The sequence below is a fragment of the Varroa destructor genome, unplaced genomic scaffold (assembly GCF_002443255.2).
Source record: "Varroa destructor unplaced genomic scaffold, Vdes_3.0 BEIS01000007.1, whole genome shotgun sequence".
Classification (NCBI taxonomy): Eukaryota; Metazoa; Arthropoda; class Arachnida; order Mesostigmata; family Varroidae; genus Varroa; species Varroa destructor.
The window spans coordinates 9,081,232-9,099,361 of NW_019211460.1; the positions used below are offsets into that span (position 1 = coordinate 9,081,232).

Here is an 18,130-nt window from a genome sequence, read left to right on the forward strand (position 1 = left end):
AACACCATACTTTTTTTTTGTTATGCATGTGGATGGAAGATATGCCTGTTTCATGGCCTTTAATTATGAGCCGTTTTACTCTAGAGCTACATTGCTTCAAAAATTCTTATTGCTTGACATTTAAAAAGATTTGTCATGTTTAGTACTAAATTGTAAATCGTAAAGCAGTTTTTTATATTTTTATTATATGTTGTCTATACGCTATATGATTATATAGGTCTATATGCTACTATGCTATTGCGGTCGATACTCGTTCAATATGCGTCTAACTACGATCAACCGTATCTATACCGGTCAATGGATAAAAGCTCGTGAATTTTTTGTTCTCAATCATGCACTCTGCTGGTCTCAGTAGACACTGTAGCGGAATGTCCATAATGCGGCTGCAGAACGCACAGATTTTCGGGCGCGAACAATGTTTGGACAAGTGCCCTAGCGTGCCAAATGACCATAAATCTATTAAGAAATCTAGAAGCACATTTAGCGAGGTTTATACAAATGCCTACTAATATACAACCGTAATGAGTTTAAGCAATTGTTTAGCAAGCACAGTATTGGTAGCACTGTTTTCAGAATGGAAATTGCCCTTTACGCTTGCTTCTACTTTTCTGTTTTAAGTGATGTTGTCATATCACAGAACACAGCACAAAAACAATAACATATATTAACGCCTCTACCAGTACCTCTACCAAACAGTTAACAAGTATGGTCTAGAAGCGAAGGAAACGCTACCTGTAACAAACGGATTTGTAACTTCTGAAATAATGTTTGTTTAACATATAAAAGTGTTTATTAGTTGAAATAAATGTCTTCCATAACCAATATTTTTAACAACGCAAAAATTACCGAGAACAGGTATATATGCGTCTCAAAAGAGGTTATTGAACATTTTATATAACATTGGAATAATAAGGCAAATTGAAAAAACAGTAACAACGTATTGTAGAGAGGGTATTATTAGACCGTTTAAAAGTAAAATAACAATATTACAAAATATATCATAAAACATATAAACAATGATTCTTCCAAAATATACAAATATAAGTGCCAAAGCAATACTAATATAAAAACGGGATAGCGGGAGAGCAAAAAAGAATCATGAACATAATGGACCAAGCGACAGCAACACAGACAGATTTTACGCATGAATAGCCTACCCACAGCGTCTATCATATATGGTTTGGATTGCAACAATATATCAGCTCGAAAAGGACCTAGATTTATATAATATGACTCTATGTATGTATGTACACATATTCACGAAGCGTCCTAAAAAAATGTATGCATTATCATCCAACTAGAACCCCCTAGTGTCATTAAGTTAAATTTACCGCAAGAATCTGTTTTACCATGCACTTAGAAGTATTTTGGAAAAGGTGGCGAATTTTATTTCTCAACACGACAGAGCAGCTGCACATTATCACTAATGTAAGAGCATATCTTGATAAGAAGCTTTAAAACAAATGAGTTGAGACGAAAAAATCCTATAGAATACCCTGCTCATTCTCCAGCCCTGACGCCAATAATTTTTCTCGAGGGAATACGTCGGAAAACCGACGACAGTGGAAAATTTGGTTTTGTTGCAGTTTGTTATCAGCAGCGTTTTTATTCTGATTGAACTTAAATATTAATTATATGCACATAGTTATTATTATTTAATGTAGTTGTCTATTTTCCATAATATTGATCTGTGTTCCTCTATTATTCATTTTTAGGTCTTAAATACCTTGCGATCTACGCTGGCGTATCCAATAGCGAAAGAAATCTTCGAATATGCGCGCGCATGCCATACGAAACAAAGATGGCCGCGTCCGCAATTCAACAACATAGGTGAGTTATAGAACAATCTGACATGATAAGTTGCCGACCGTTTTACATAATTTTGTAGCCTATAATCGATGATGTATAATCGTTATGCGCAAATAGAATGAGACTTAGCTGTCTTGTTATCGTCTAAACCCAAGAGTAATTTTGCGATATGTACAACGAGGCAGAAGTACATACACGACTGTATTGTTGAGAACAGAGGCGACTTCAAAAACGACGATGACCTCAACGAATACTCTAACGCCTCGATATAGTTCGGGGGCCGACTACAGTTTAAGCTCAGACAAAAATCCGGTAGTGTTGGAGTTGGGTAGAGCTTATACCAAATGCGGGTTTGCCCGAGAGCCAAGCCCGCGTGCCGTGATCCCATCTCAAGTGGCCGGCCATGATCTCTACTCGTACAGCCACGCCAGTGAACTACCTCATCTCCTGCAAGACTTCCTTTATACTGTGTACTACAAACATTTGTGTACAAGCCCCAAAGATCGTCGCCTGGTGGTCGTCGAGTCACTTATGGTTCCCACTGAGTTCAAGGATACACTTGCCAGCGTTCTATATGAGCACTTTGAAGTGCCGGCTATCGTCTTTGTCCCTTCGCATCTTTGCGCTCTTTACACACTTCGATTGAACACAGCGCTCGTAGTCAATGTTGGCTTTCGAGAAACGACGGTTCTGCCAGTATTCGAAGGGGTGTGCGTTCTGCAGGCGCTCGGGGATGCACCCCTAGGCTCATATGAGATTCATCGAAGACTCGAAAGTTTTTTGCTGAAATTCGGCAGAGTACTTTGTTCCGATGGGCAAACCTGCTTTCTCGGAGAATTAAACCCCGATGTTCTAGCTAATGGCCATATAGTTGAGGACATAAAAGTTCGTACATGCTTCATCACGCCTAGAGAGCGTCACATGCAGGCGCAGACATTTCAGGAAGCTTTCTGTGAAGGACGCCAGCTTGAATTGCCAGCCCCGTCTGACGTGAGGTATCCTCTCGAGGGAGACAAAGTCCTTGAAATTCCTGGCACGCTACGAGAATTTGCACCGGAGTGTCTCTTCGAGTTGGATAATGAAATGATTTCAGTAGCGACTCTTGTACTTGATGTCCTCTTACAATGTAATCGTGATTCTCGTCGTGTCCTCGCAGAGAATATAGTCCTCATAGGCGGAACCGTCATGCTTCCTGGATTTAAACGTCGTCTTAAGGAGGAGCTCCTGGCCCTTCTACAGGAGCCTCGTTACAAGGGGAAGCTTTTTTTAGATAAATTTAAATTTCACACAACGCCCTGCTGCGCGAACGTAACGGCCTGGTTAGGCGGTTCAGTATACGGCGCGACTGACTACGTTAGCTCCCAAGCCATGACAAAGGACCAATTCATAGAAAACCGAAAGCACATTCCGGACTGGGCCGATCAAAAATGGAAAACAGATGTTATCCCTGGACTGTGAATTCATACAACACATGTTCGTCAACTCTTTGCGGTTGCGATCAATTTGAGGGCTAATTTTTTTGGTGTGTGGGTTTAAGTAGTAGTGCGCATATATTTTATACATGTATATATATCCAAATAATGAATGAAACCGTTTATACTAATAAAGCAAGAGAAGGTGCGCTTGAAAAGTCAATTTTTTGTTGTGAAATGATTTTTAAAAATCCGAACTATGTTTGGTGCAAATAAATGAGTTTCATTTTAAGACACTAAATTCCGTTTCAATATAGAACTAAATGATAAATATAATATTCAAAATAACAAACAAAGTGCTTCATTATAATTTATGTTTAAAGGTCTATATAAATCATTTTTCTATAATGAACCTTTTTGACTTCCTAACAAACCTGTTTCGATATTTACACTATATTCTTTTCAGTTTATTGAAGATTATATGTTAAAAATAGACGCTTTATAAATTAGTATCGTCATTAAATTATGCAACGGCAAAACTTGTTTCAGCAACGACTTTTCAGCGTGCCCGCGGTGTGCGATCGAGGTCAAAAGATGTCAAGGTCATCAAAGGTCGTATGTGCGGCATCAGCTATTATCTCTCTGGGCACTATTGGCTACGTACATTATAAGCAAGAACTTGAGCGGTACGTATCTGCGTCGACATACCATATTTCGGCGTTTTCATTCGTACCACTGATGATATTATGTTGAGGAATCCGCATTTCAAGTTTTTTGATACAGTTACGCCAAGATTTTCTTTCACTTGATCGATTTCCGAAATCGATTCTCCGATAAAAGCTTTTTTATGAACTTTGTATGAACTTTAAATGCAGCTTATTAAACGAGGCGAAGACAGACACATATACACATTGGCATGTCTGCTATGGTTATGGATAAGCCTGTTAGTAGTGTTTCTGTGATCCGTAACAATGGCATATTAGTTTTGTGAACTCCTAAATCCTGTTTATAAGGCGAGCTCCACTTTCGAAATGTAAAATAATGATTTCGGTTACTTGCAATCGAAACGAATTATTTTAGGAATTTATTTTCGCCTCCTGGTTAAACTTAATTTGGCATAGTAAATCCAAAGAAGACAGCAAACCTATACATGCAAAAATGCGAATAACTAATTCCATAGGTTAATCGCATGATATGAGCAGGAGTCAACTAAAGCAGGGTATTATCAACGATATCGAGCGTCGAAAACGACGCCAGATTGAGAACGTTGTCACCCTTCAAAGACAGAAAGATCTTACTAAAGAACTGGCCAGGCGGGAGAGCGGTGAAGATTCTACTATGAAGTTAAAAGAACAAGAGGAATAACTGAGTTGCTACTACTAAACTAATTTCTGTGTGTTTGTGATATAATGTATCTTACTGTATTTGTCGATGAAGAAGTCTAATATATTAATTATCAATATATACCCGATAATGTAATTTTTTTACATAATGTATCTGTAGTGGTGTTTCTATTGTAATGTCTTCAATGAGTACCTCCGTAATTATTATGGACTGTTTCAACGCAACATAAATAATTTGTTATAAAAAAACTGTTCTTACGAACGGTAGCAATGGCCGTAATACAGTGTACCAGCTTCCAATTAAAAACAATTGTATTTTATACACTACGGTATCTTCGATTTCACTGTTTTGTTTCGTAAAATATGCATGTTTCTATAAATTACCGATTCGATCTCATTTGCTTCAACTATCTGTTTCTTTTGTTATTACTATTATTATGATAATGATTATTAATTATCTCTTTTCATTGCGCATTTATTGTACATAATTTAATTACATTCCGGTAGAACTTTAGCTTTTTCTTCATCTTTTAATATTGTCTCGTCTCTTTAATTGTATCCGTATATGTGAATATATAGAGCACAAATAGATAAGCAAGATACTTGCTACCGCAAAATGTTGCTACAATATTCGTGACCGTATTCATTGGTATTTCAACGAGAATATCTCTTCACATACAGAGCCAAAGACCTCTTCCACATTGGTTACTGCTTTAAATTGGTCGAACAATTAATTTTGTTTATAATTTGCAGTGGCTGGAGTATTTTCGGTCTTTACAATTCATCCGCCACTGTTCTTTACAAACGGAGACCGTGCTTCGCAGTATGGTCTTTGACAAAATATTTATCTTGGTCATTTGTTTTACGTATGCACCATTTAAAACACGTTTTTTAGCTTATTGAACACTGCCTATAAGCACTGTCCCCGCCTATAGACTTGACTAACACAAAAACAAATGTAACTGTTGCAAAGTTTCATTGAAATTAAGACATTTTACCTCTTACTTCCTGATTTTCCAGAACGGTATCTCTTTACAATGGCGTAAAGATACCCTACATTTCCAAAAATTAAGAAAATGTCTTTAAAGTGACGGACTTATTTAGTGAAGGGTAGTCGGCACTGGAAACTAGAATGAGTTACTTTTTTCGCGGGTTCGCGCTATTGGATACTTCATCAGGTCTCACAGATGTCGATCACCCGTCATCAGAAACCACAGTCAAAAACTCACTATTTTTATTTGCTCTGACCCATTCTGTGCATCCGTAGACAGCTCGGGACGCCAAGACTCGAAACATCATTTCATAGTGCATGGTTTATAGTGACAGCTACTGTCTCAAATATTTTGAAATTTGGCCCTTTCATTTTTAAAAAAGTACTACTGAAGTAAAGAAAAATGCCATTGTCTAACAAACTTGTAGCACACCCATCCTGTGCAGACCGGGTCTGCCCCACAAAAAGAAACAAGAAAAAAATAACCATTCGTGCCAGGAATAAATCAGCTGTCAATAGTTTTTTCAGTTGTGCCATGTCAATGTTATCGCATTTGTTTCTAAATGAGTCTCTCTTTCTCACATCAATATATGCACAATATATATGTATATATATGTCGTACAAGTATATATAATAATGTCCACCTATCATACTTTTAGTGGATCTCCATTTAAGAAACATCAACATTATAATAATTATTTTGTATTATTTGATGTCCATCATAAGCGCTCACTCCTCATCGTTGTCCGTCTACAAATGATTATTTATAATTCACCATGAGATAGCCTTTGACTATGGTGTGCCATTCAGCTTGGACAGATAATCAGTCCGATGACACAACGTTTCATTCGTAACGACTAGTCGAATGACCAGGTTAACATATAATCGATTGTAGGTTGCCATCACCTAATTAATCCGCAGGCTGCGCCTTCTTTTTATATTGACTCTTAGCGCACCGCAGTCGTATTACTGTCACATTAAGACAATGGAATTTGTTTCAACACACCCAAATGAAGATCATTGGAAGGCAATCGATTTAATAGCGACACCTAATCGATGTGGTTGATATTAAGGGCGTCCTTGAGCATAAAGTCACGCAACGCCCAAAGTGCGTTAACTGCACTTCCGTGAAGACCTGCTCCGTTCGCTAGCCAATGCATGGGCAGCTGTTGGGGACCGTTATGCGATGCTGGCGGTGATGTATTGTCACGGGTTGCTTTGAGCTGCTGATCCCAGTTGGATACGGTTTTCTGTCCTTCCTGGTTGAGACCTTCAATGTATTTTATATAAGCAAATGTGTGAAGCAGTTTGTGGGGCTTCGGTGGCGGGGCGACGAACAAAGGCTCGGCAACGACTGGACGAGCAGCGGCCACCGGCGAAACAGACATTGATGGACCTGTCCAGATTAAAAAGCAGTCATAAGTGTTGAGTTAACGTATCTAAAACTTGAACGGTAAGAAAGGTAAACATAAATTACACTATTTAGTTAAAATAGGAAGCAAAGACGTCAACTGAATGATATTCTAATGCGGACATGTTAATTCAGTTACCAGTATATTCCAAACTTTCAGCTGCTTTTGCTTTATCAACTGGTAACAGGAAGGTTTGTACGCAACCTCAAAATGAGCTTTCCCCTCAACACAAATCGTATCAAGTTCAATCTAGTGAATTTCTTTTTCACCAAACACAATCATGTTGCATGTGTTTTACGCATAATAATAATTATTTCTAGCGTTTTTACACACGTTACAGAAGGAGTAATGTTAGATTTAGCAACATTAAGTACGCACTTACGCTGAAGGACAAAACAGGCACGGCTACATACGACGGGTGCTATTTACACTGTATTACGATTAGAGAAAGAATCTGAAGCAAAAACCATCACTGCCACAGATGAAATAATGATGTCGTCTTGACACAGGGGATGTCAGTATTTGATTATACAATGAGATGAGCAATGACTTACCATGCCCGTGGGCATGTGCGCCGTTATGCATGGGAGGTGGTCCAGGAATGGCAAAATGAGGGGGCACTGTACCATGTGGGTAGCCCGGATGGGCAGCATAGCCAGCGGCAGGATGGCTAGGGTGCATTTGTGCTGAGCCAGGGGCGCCGGTATGTCCCGGATGGTGTGAGCCAGCATTTGGCGGATGGGCCGCCCCTTGCTGAGCCCCGGGGCCGCCTGGATAGTGTTGATGGTGAGGATACTGCATGTGCTGTTGAGTTTGCATGCCACCGTGCACGGATGACCCGGGGGGTACTTGCATCCCTATGCCTCCGTGACCTTTATTTGAAGGGGAATGCGGGCGCAGACAAACATAACCACACGCACCAAAGCCACACGGAAACGATACAACAATAATGAAGATAATAACGTAATAATAAGAAGAAGCGAAGGAACATTGGGCCAAACGTCAGAGCAGACAGAAGAAGGGACAACAGACAGAGAAAAAAACAATGGGCGATAATCACAGTTAGAGGCCGGCTCAGGTGGAAAACAAGGTTATGGTGATGATAATGATGAAGTACTACAATTATACCCTAGTTAATCAATGTACTTGAGGGTATAATTTTAAGAAAGTCAAACATATCTTCATCTAACCAATCTATATAGTGTAGTCTTAAATGGCATATACATGCTCTACGTACTATTTAATAAATAAAGTCATCCACAAGACTGTAGAGGGAAAACAATATGCAGCTCAGGGTGGGGGCACACTTATTACAGACCAAAACGCTGTATCCGAATATATGTTGTACGAGACACACGATTCTTTTAGGTGTCACAACACCAACAGGTTCTCGCAATAGCATATATATATAAATTGTTAGTTAACTGGAGCAAAAATGAAATAACGATTCCCAGTTGGCGCAAAGTTAATAATGTCTATGGTTACCCTGTACATCCACATAAACTTCTGTTTGAGTTTTTTTTAATATTAAGTCAACTTGGTACGCGTATCGTTCAAATGACTGCATACCAATTAAATTGCATAAGTACCCTGGGGTTATCACGCGCTTGTGCTAATAAATAAAACCCGGTAGCGTCTAAGAGTGCAAACTTCCAAATTGTTCCAAATATCAATTAAGCATTTCTTGACACTGAATCATAGAGATTGGATATAACAGATCACCGACATCTGTACAGACCTCAAAACCGCTAAATAGGCTCATGAGTGGTTCTTATATATGAGAATATAGTGGCGAGCATAATTTCTAAAAGGTCGTCAGATTAGGGGTACCAATGTGTTCTACTTCTGTTCTTCTGTTCATATCTGTCTTGCAAATCCGTATTCTAACAATGACACTTTTATTCTGAAAGGTAATTTACCTGGAGGGGCGGTCATGTGGATTTGCTGCTGCGACATAATCTGACCTGGATGGTGGCCTTGTACCGAAATGTGCACCATTTGTCCGGGCAGGCCCGGATGAGAGACGGGATGGACACCCGGATGCATCGGTCCTCCAGGCGTCGCATTTTGCTGATGTTGAAGTCGTCTGGTGCAGAAATTCCTGGTCTTTTGTTCAGGCAGAATCGTCCGCTGCGACGTCTTTACGTGTACGTCTTTGACGTGTTTAAGCAGCTTCGGAATCGTGTTGAACGGGGGCTGGCTTTTCTTCACACGACCGCACATCAGCCAACGACACTGGAAGTTGACACTTTCATTGAGTTTAATGAATGTCTGATAAATATGACCTGAAGGATCGTGAGTCAGATGATATGTGAGATCGTCCTGATCCTCAAACTGATAATCGCAGTTGTCCCAGTGGCATTCAAACACTTTTAGAAGGTCAGCGGCAGTTCTGCAAGGCACAAAAACGTAGGTATTATCACAATGTATTCGCAACCAAAAGTGCGTACTTGATCTGCAAATTTTTATCTCTGAAATGTAACAAAAAAGTATAATAATAGATACAAAATAGGTAAATCACTAGATATTAACATATGGCAAAAAGTCCAGTCTCTGTAGGCACCCTATTTCTGGAATCGATGTTGTGCGCTTGTTGTGTAAAATTGCTCTCTCACCGTTCCGTATACGCAATGCTGTTATTTACGTTGAACATTTCCGCGTGCTTTATTTTGTTGATTTCATTTTGCTTAGCTGCTTTTTCCTCGTAAAGCGCTTTTGTTTCTGGTGGCAACTCTTTCCATTCGTTACCGAGCATTCGCGAGAGTTCGCCAAACGAGCGGTCGGGGTTTTCTACCGTGATCTCCTTTCTTCGCTCGGTCGAGTAGACGATGTAGCCGCTGATTCGCATTTGTTTCACCTTGCTAACCAGCTTCTGTTTTGTCGACAAGGGAGTGGCTGCCTGCGGTTGTGATGCTGACGTTGACATCGACATTTGCGACGTCGAATGATTCGATGTTTCATCCCGAACCGATAGGTCATTACTGTCCTCGTTGTCACTGATTAACCCGGGTGGGGGCGCCCTTGTCGACGCAGGATTGCTTGCATTGGGTGGAACTGGCACAGCAGACGGAGTCGGCTTAGGTGGTGCAGATGTGACAGGCTCCTGTTGAGAGGTTTTCGGCACAAACGGGAAGCTTTCTCGAGCAAGTCGCGGCGGCCGCCGAAGCGTATACACTTCATCAACAAGTACCGCATCCGAATGAAGAATTTTCCGTAAGCCGTGCTCAAGGCGAGTGATTACTTTGTCGCCTTCGTTGTAGGCATTTTCGCACACGTAGATATCCTCCTCAGGAATCTCTGTCGGTCGATCTGAAAGACGACCACCATGAGGAACAAGAGAAGATTTTTATTCGTAAAAAGGTAGCATCTCGGGCACACTTGAAGTAGTATACATATAGGCATTATGCTGCGGTATGACAGTATGTATATAACAGTATAAAGTGTATAACAGTATGACTTGAGCTACATGCCACATTTGAAGCTATTCTTTTGACAAAGCAACAAGTATGTACTGGTCTTTTTTTTTTTTTGTAAAACGCTTATGACTTGCTTGGACGATAAGCATCGTTCATACTTACTGCTCATGTATTCCTCAAGGTCCATTACGTGACATCTTCCCGTGATCGCAAGAAGCGGGTTAGTATCTTCAATTGATGATAGGAAGACTTCTTGTCGGAAGAACTGTCTACCTGGAGCTGCACCCGAGGCATGTATCTCCTTTGGTGTGACGAACCACGGTCCATGAAAAAAGCCCACACCCATATTATCGGTCCACATTTTCTCAATGCGAGCCATCAGGTTATCAGTTTCTGTACGTACATAGACGCAGTCGCCAGTACGGTACGTTCCACCAGAAAAGGTGATTTGCTCATAATACGTGTTTTCATTGTCGTCTCCGGACGGGGTCGGCAACATAACGTCCTAGAAAAGAAAACCAATTAAAATATACATTGCAAAATGAATCATTATGAGTTTTTACGCAATGAAGCACATACGTATATATTCGTAATTTTAACAAATGGGAGTGCAAGGAAACTACGTTTTTCCTGAACATATCGTTCATTAATGAATCCGTTTTCACCACACACCTCAGTTATAGATACTTACTCCAGTCATACGTAAAGCAAGCTTTATATTTCTCTTCTGATAACTTACAGGCATGACCCTGTCACAGGGGCGATAGTCGTCCTGCAAAGGTAAGGCGGGCATGATGAGCTCCTTGGAATCGTCATCACTCTCTCGTTTCAACCCATCCTTGCCGTCCTGAGTCTTCTCATCGTCTGAATCTTTTTTCCGGAAAATCGAAGGCACTCGAATGGCCTCGAGGGGCTTTTCGCGGGGAACATATTTAATTTCATCATTCAATGGCCATACTTTGATCTTTTGAAAACGTTTCATTTTCGGGAAATAGCGCGATTCGCAGACGAATACATCCTGATCGGCAAAGCCTACGGGACGCGTCGTGAAGAAATCTCTCGCGAACATAACGTGACATCTGCCCATAACCTCGTTGAGCAGGGTATTTGTATGACTGTCACTTTTAAACACTTCTTTGGCCAGGAACTTTCGGGAGGCTAGGTGGAACGTCTCATGCGGCCGGTAAAACCACGTGCCGAATAGCCAATGAAGGCCTTTCTCATCCGTGTAGAGTCTTTCGATCATGGTGACGTGCGGTTCCATCCCCTTTTCTCGGGGCTGCACGTACACATAATCGCCGACACGCACCGTCATCCCGTTGACGTCCATTTGCTGGACACCATCGTCTGCCGCTGCTGACTTTGTTATTTCTTTTGGTGTCTCCTGATCAGAAGCCTCCTGCACGGTTTTCTCTGCTTTTGTTTTGTCTGTTAAAAACAGAACAAGAAAGGCTTACATATTGGTATATATGCTATACACAGTTAAAAGTATATCCTGGCAGATAGGGCGATTGATTTAGCAATATAGCACAGATTTTTAAAAAGGAACTGATAGGAATTAATTACAATTACGAGTTACGAGTGGACATAGCCACTATTATAAAAGATGAAATAATAATAAATACTGCTCACCAATCTCATCGGCAAGATCATTTTCTGTGTACGAAAGTGCGGGCGACTCGAATCGATTCTGACAGAGCTCATCTCTGTAGTGGATAAAGAACGTCTGCAAAATAATGGAATCCTTCCACACCGTAGAATCGATTTTCGTCGCTTTACGTGCACGCCGGAAGAAGGTGAACATATCCTGTTGAAAAACGTCTAGCCGACGATAGTTGCCTCGATCCATGGCACGTTTGATTAGGTCAAGGTTGAGAACGCGAGCGCCTTCATCCTCGGCGGCCGCTACAAATTCGGCAGTTTCGCTGAATTCGACCAGCGAATCAGTATAACAGCGGCCGGTCTTCTCGTCCTGGTGATTGTATGTCGAAGTAAACAAATTGCTCAGTAGCTCGAGAACAATGCCACTCATGTCGGGCACACCATCCTCGAGATCCGCCGCACCTAGTTCTAACTTAGTCTGCAGTGCCACTTTACGCAAAAGAAGGGCATCTTTGTATAGTTGTGAGTCGGGCTCGTTATACGTACATGCATTATCAAACATAAGTAGTAAATCATGGAGCATGTCATCGAGGGACTCGTAGCTGCCCCTTCCCCATTTTTGCTTGACCATCTCTAAGTCAATGGGTTCCTTGATGACGTCGTAATATTCTGGATATTCGAGCTTTGATGGTAATTTATTAAAGATTCTACTTATGTTACGGCCCTTGTTGTCTACGTAGTTAGAAACTTTGTCGTAAAGTGTCTGTAGTTTGGTTCGAGACACTTTCTTTCCACCGCTTTTCCTCGGTGTTGTCGGAACAGGCGAGTCTGGAGGTGTCGTGTACGGGCCTAGGTCTTTTAACTTTTGCTGTAAAACCTTTTCCAGCGTGTTGGCATCCTGATAAATCTGAGAATTTTCCTCATTGTATGTACGACAATTTTCAAACATAAGCCGAAGGTCTGCTACACACGCTTCAGGGGTCGCGTAACGAAGGTGACGGATGCGTTCATGTACCACCTGCATGTCTATCGGAGTCTGAATGACGTCGTAATAGTCGGGATATTGTTCCGGGTCGGGCTTTTTCAAGAATGGGTCGATCAGAGTACGACCATCTTCTTCCTGTAAAGTATAAACGACAATGCCGCGACTAAGCTATTATTATATGCGCTAGAAAACAGCAGCACAGCAATATTTTTTCTAGAATTGGATGTTCGTCGTCCAAGTTCAACAACAAATACCTAGAGATAAACAACAAAACCAAAGCCTCCTCAAAAAAAAAGACGTTGGTCTGGGTTCTAAAATAGTTGCTCTAATAATTGCCAGCCCACTTGGTATACGGCTATCATTTATTAACGAAATATAAAGAAACCATTAAAAATTCTGCACCAAACATATTAATTTCTTAAGAAGACAAGAGCAGTATCTTGTGTATTGTTTTTTTATAATATTTCGTTTGCTAGTGGTCAGGCGTTATGCATAGGTATCTTCGATCACAAAACTTCACCTACAAATCAGACACTAAGAATGGGTTCGATAGACGCTTGTAGAGCTAACGATAGGCAACAAACAAGGGTCAGTGCATACCTAATAAACTAAAAAAATCTACTTACGTAAGTAAGGACTGACTTGTAGAGTGCATGACACCTAGCCTTCAACGGATTTTCAGTTTTATCGGGGCGAAGCTTACGGCAGCCTTTCAGGACCAAATCCGATTTTTCGATATCGGCGTCAGTAACTCCAGGGACTTTAAGCTTCAAGAAATTCGGTACTGTTTCTTGGAGCTCCCTGACCCTGGCATGTAGAGCTTTGAGAAGGCTACTTGCATCCTGGGAGATCTTCGAATCCGGCCTATTGTACACTTTGGCGTTTTTAAAGATCAGGTCGAGATCGGCAATAACCTCCTTTACGTAGTTATACTTTTGTTTAGTGATGTTTGTAGCGACCTTTCGGAATGACATTGGTTTGCTAATTTCCTGATGATAATCGGGAGCCGCTTTCTTACTGGGGATACGCATGAATTGATCCGAGATTAGAGGAGTAGATGCGCTTTGATTACTGCTCTGCCACATTCTGATTGTTAAGATCAGATCCCAGATAACACTCTTGTCGATTTCCGGTTCCTTTTCGCTGCCTTCTTCTTCTTCTTCCTCTGCATCATCATCATCATCATCGTCGTCGTCGTCTTCGTCTTCGTCTTCATCTTCTTCTTCCTCTCCTGCCTCTTCTTCCTCAGTCATCTTAAGTGCTTTTGGTTTACGACCTCTTCGCTTTGGAACCTTCACCTCGACTTCAACATTATCCGCATCCTCCTCTTCGACCTCGTCATCGTCATCGAGCTCTTGTTCCTCATCCACGTCTTCGTCATCTGCATCGCTGTCCTCGAGGCTGGCAATACTCTCGACAAGTGAGTGGGCCGCCTTTATGACACTTCGCCGTCCCCGTTTAAATACAGCGGGAGCACGACGATTCTCCACTTCGAAGCGTGTACTCTTAATCAACTTCTGAAGGAATGCGGCGTCCTTGTAGATATCAGAGCCCGGTTCATTATAGGTTTTTGCATTTCGACACATCAAAGTTAGATCCTTCTCCAGGTCGTGTAACGACTGGTAGGTACCTTCTTGAATATTTTGCGCAATTGTTTTCAAGTCAATAGGTTGGCTTATCACTTGGTAATAATCAGGGTAGTCCCGCTTCGATGGTAGAATTTTGAACACGTCCGTTACCTCACGGCCTTCATCCGTCGCCTTGACCACAATACTGAACATTTCCGCCATTTGGTCACCCATTGGATCGACTTCAAGTGATTCGTCCGCATCACCTTCGGATGGTACAACGCTTCCGCCGCGTTCCTCCTTACGTAACTCCTCTAGGTGGTTCCACAGCTCGACAGCGTCAGCATATTCCTGGCTGTCCTTTTTATAGTATAGCTTCGCATTATCGACGAGCAGCTGGAAGTCGGCGACGAAGTCATCAATTGAGGCATACTCATCGTTGCGAACTTTAAGTTGAATTCGACTAAAGTCGATGGGCTCTTTGACCACTTCAAAATAATCCCCCATAAAACGTTTCTTCGGTAGACGCATAAACGGGTCGAGGTAGAACCTGGAACAAAGGGACAGGCAGAATCAAATTCACCACTAAGTGAACTGTTGGTTTTCAATTCAAGTGATGGCACCGGATATATAGAAGAAAATTAAGTAATTTTCTTAATTTTTCTCAGCAATTTTGACAGTCGTATTTGGAAAAGTTCTTAAAATTAGTATAAGTGACACTAAACTGTTGCCACGCGTCAGACAGAGGCCAAGGTGTTGAAATTTTTAAAGCGGTTTTGCAGACTAGGAAGTATTTCAGGTTTATTTTTAGCGAGCATATAATATCGTTGCCTAAAACGTTAAGGCAACTCGTATTTCGAAACACGCTTAATACCATTTATATGTGACACTAACCTGTCTTCCTCTTCGCACTTTAGTTCCTTAAGCGAGTCTGCAAAGCCATTGAGTATATCACTAAGGTCGGCACCTTGACGTCTCCGCTTCGAGAGACGCAATGGGGTTATCACCTCCTCATCTTCGTCGGTAGGAGGGCGCTTCTTGGGCCCCATTTCCTATCTTTCTGCACTCTGTATGTTCTTTTTTGGCCTTTTTAGGCCAACTGCTCGACGGTGTGGCTGTTAGGGGTTAAGCTGTCGGCCAAATGTCAATGTTGTTCGTTAATTAAGCGATATCTGCCTGTTAGTTTCTGTAAAGCAAAGCATTTTGTCAACGATTTTTTTAAAAATCATATTTTATATATATTTTTTAGTATCTGTTATACTATTTTTATTGTTATCTTTACATTTAACTACAACTGGAACTTGCACAGCAAAAGCACCCGTTCAATTGATTCACTTACTGATAAATCATAACTATTTTCACTGTCGCCTTATCTTGTGTTAACTTGTTATAATGTCATCTTCACAGATTTTACTTTAGTGTGTTTGTTTAGCGTGAGAGTTCACTAGTTTTTCTTCATGCACTTTCAATAACAGATTATATTTAACGCACAAAACGGAATATCATTATCAACGCTGGAGCAGCTTTTAACACAAAATGAGGTTACGTCGTCACTCCAGTAGGGCCTTTGTTAAGAAAATATCCACTCGAACAGCGCCTGATCTGTCCTCACAAAAACAATTAAATAGATCAAACTGCGCGAAAAGCAGCCTTGGTACTACTACTGGTTAAGCGTCATATTATAACAGTCCGACAAACGTATCTGAGTTGGTGCACATTTTGTTGAACATTTGCAATTAACAAGCATGAGAAAGAGTTTGTTATTATTAAGTGTAGTTGGCTCAGTCGATAAAGAACAGCGGTTATTAGATATCCAGCTAATTTGTTCCAATTTATATATGCACTATTACAGTTAACTAACCTGGTGGTCTCAATCTGTACTATTCAAGATGTATTTTGCCTCTAACTAAAGCACGAAAGGGTTGAGGATTGGCGCTCAAATTTCAGAAACGTACAGCTTTTCAAATCAACTGACGTACAGGCAACAAATTAAAGAAATTCATATAGATGCAATTTGAAGGTGTTGTTTAAATTATCTGTTAGTTTTAACCAGATTTTCGTCACTAACCTTATAAACCCGAGTGACAGTTCAACAGACCAAACAGTATCCCAGTCTCACTACCTATTCAGAAGGAAGTCACAACAGCTTTACCAGGGCGATCGATACCCCATAAACCAACTATAAAGATATCAGTGCGACTGACAACATGCACCACGTAAAATTATCATAGCAGAACCAATCTGAACATCATAGTCCTCTGTATTTGGAGCGAAAATAGTGAAAATCTGTCGCTTTCTTTACACATCGGTATTAGGCCGCCTCTGCCATCGATAGGCGGAATGGTTTTGGCGGCAAGTCGCGAATTTACTGGTCCTTTACACAGAGCGGAAACCTTCCCAAAACGCCGTACTTCAACAGATGTATTTGTCCATCATTATATCCCGACGCTTAACTACCTAACGAACAACGAAACTATAGGGTTCACTTCCCAGACCATCTTATAGTTGTAAAGCAAAGAAAATTTTTTAAGGAAAACAATACTCACCACTATAACGACCGCGCTACAAGAAACCTTAATTTGGACACTTATCTTTAGAGGCAAATTAATGCATACAGATATACACACCGTCGACTTGCAATGAAGTCGACGAACGTCACAGCAACAGGGCGCCTATTCCCTGCTGCCCCGTCAGGAGCTTCCGGCTCATTTGTGTCGCACTACGCAACTATGCCACTGTTACTTCAAACGGTGGCGATCACGAGACGGATCGTAGCAGTTCGTACATATCAAGTCTATGAAGTACCATATACACAAGAAAACTCCAAGAAAAATAACCACCGATGAACTGGCTACACTCGTTTAGGAGAAAATCACAACGTTCACAGAAGGGGGCCTTTCGTTCTTGTTAACAGCAGCATAGCTCGATCACAACTCGGAATTCACCGCAGGCGCAGGAATCACAATCATAATAATAACAACGGCCACGACGACGAAATTCGCGACGTTGACGGCGGCGCCTACAATAAACCGGGGCAAATTCTCATGTGACTCGGTGCCGCGGTAGGATCCTCGTCGGCCGATGAATACCTCTACTGAAGCGACAGCTTAAAAAACCGGTACGTCAAACGAGCGTCATAGCGGGCGCCATGATCGGAGCACTACTGTGAAAGGGGCTAGTACCAGGCTATATGGCTGAGCCAACGAACTGTTTAAACATTGGGCTGAAGGAAAGTCGTCCGCGCCCTTTAGCGGGGCTAATCAAATGGAGTAAACGCGCGAATATTCGAATTCAATTGCTCCGATCGGTTTAGTGCGCAAAAGATGTAAACGAATTTAAGATATGAAAGAAACACTGGCAGTTGAAAAAGAAATTTTGAAACTATAAAATCATATATAATAATATTTGCATTGTTTGCCGAACTAAAAAAACAACGCAAAAATCTGTATGTTTCTACTTATTGTATTTGCAGGTTTAAATGATACGAATTCAGTAGGCACACAGTTGACATTTGATCTGTTGTTAAAATTTTTGATAAGCATCAAGTTTAATAAACCGCAAAGTTATTATTAACACTCTCGAATCATGTTGT

The 18,130-nt window shown here is 41.1% G+C and overlaps 2 protein-coding genes across 8 annotated transcripts; one reads left to right on the forward strand and one right to left on the reverse strand.

Moving 5' to 3' along the window:
* The first annotated feature begins 1,836 nt into the window (after nucleotides 1–1,836).
* Nucleotides 1,837–4,542, forward strand: Arp10 (Actin-related protein 10). 2 transcript variants are annotated; one of them, XR_015317511.1, is made up of 3 exons: nucleotides 1,837–3,331; nucleotides 3,771–3,907; nucleotides 4,402–4,542. XR_015317511.1 is itself a non-coding variant. In XM_086975430.1 (1 exon), exon 1 carries the CDS (start codon nucleotides 2,047–2,049, stop codon nucleotides 3,265–3,267), a length of 1,221 nt encoding a protein of 406 aa, XP_086831556.1. In that variant the 5' UTR covers nucleotides 1,837–2,046; the 3' UTR covers nucleotides 3,268–3,444. The 2 variants fall into 2 exon arrangements, 1 of the variants encoding a protein (XP_086831556.1); XM_086975430.1 differs by lacking the exons at nucleotides 3,771–3,907; nucleotides 4,402–4,542 and having other exon boundaries at nucleotides 1,837–3,444.
* Nucleotides 4,543–5,018: 476 nt separating this feature from the next.
* polybromo (protein) lies at nucleotides 5,019–17,750 on the reverse strand. Of its 6 annotated transcripts, XM_086975419.1 has the most exons (11): nucleotides 17,085–17,749; nucleotides 16,607–16,660; nucleotides 15,433–15,724; nucleotides 13,597–15,088; nucleotides 12,016–13,105; nucleotides 11,123–11,811; nucleotides 10,546–10,888; nucleotides 9,583–10,276; nucleotides 8,887–9,359; nucleotides 7,522–7,839; nucleotides 5,019–6,951 (listed from the first exon to the last, which is right to left on the reverse strand). In XM_086975419.1, exons 3-11 carry the CDS (start codon nucleotides 15,585–15,587, stop codon nucleotides 6,605–6,607), a joined length of 5,601 nt encoding a protein of 1,866 aa, XP_086831545.1. In that variant the 5' UTR covers nucleotides 15,588–15,724; nucleotides 16,607–16,660; nucleotides 17,085–17,749; the 3' UTR covers nucleotides 5,019–6,604. The 6 variants fall into 6 exon arrangements, with proteins under 6 accessions (XP_086831545.1, XP_086831546.1, XP_022669828.1 ...); XM_086975420.1 differs by lacking the exon at nucleotides 16,607–16,660 and having other exon boundaries at nucleotides 15,433–15,668; nucleotides 17,166–17,749; XM_022814093.2 differs by lacking the exon at nucleotides 16,607–16,660 and having other exon boundaries at nucleotides 17,166–17,749.
* Nucleotides 17,751–18,130: the final 380 nt, after the last annotated feature.

Bases quoted from the DNA above. Each gene is read 5' to 3' on its own strand.
- polybromo (XM_086975420.1), bottom strand. From the start codon at position 15,587: ATGGGGCCCAAGAAGCGCCCTCCTACCGACGAAGATGAGGAGGTGATA. The intron at 10,889-11,122 runs GTAAGTTATCAG...TTTCTTTTCTAG, and splicing joins CCTGTGACAGGGTCATGCCT to GACGTTATGTTGCCGACCCC. The intron at 10,277-10,545 runs GTAAGTATGAAC...GTCGTCTTTCAG, and splicing joins CCTTGAGGAATACATGAGCA to ATCGACCGACAGAGATTCCT.
- Arp10 (XM_086975430.1), top strand. From the start codon at position 2,047: ATGACCTCAACGAATACTCTAACGCCTCGATATAGTTCGGGGGCCGAC.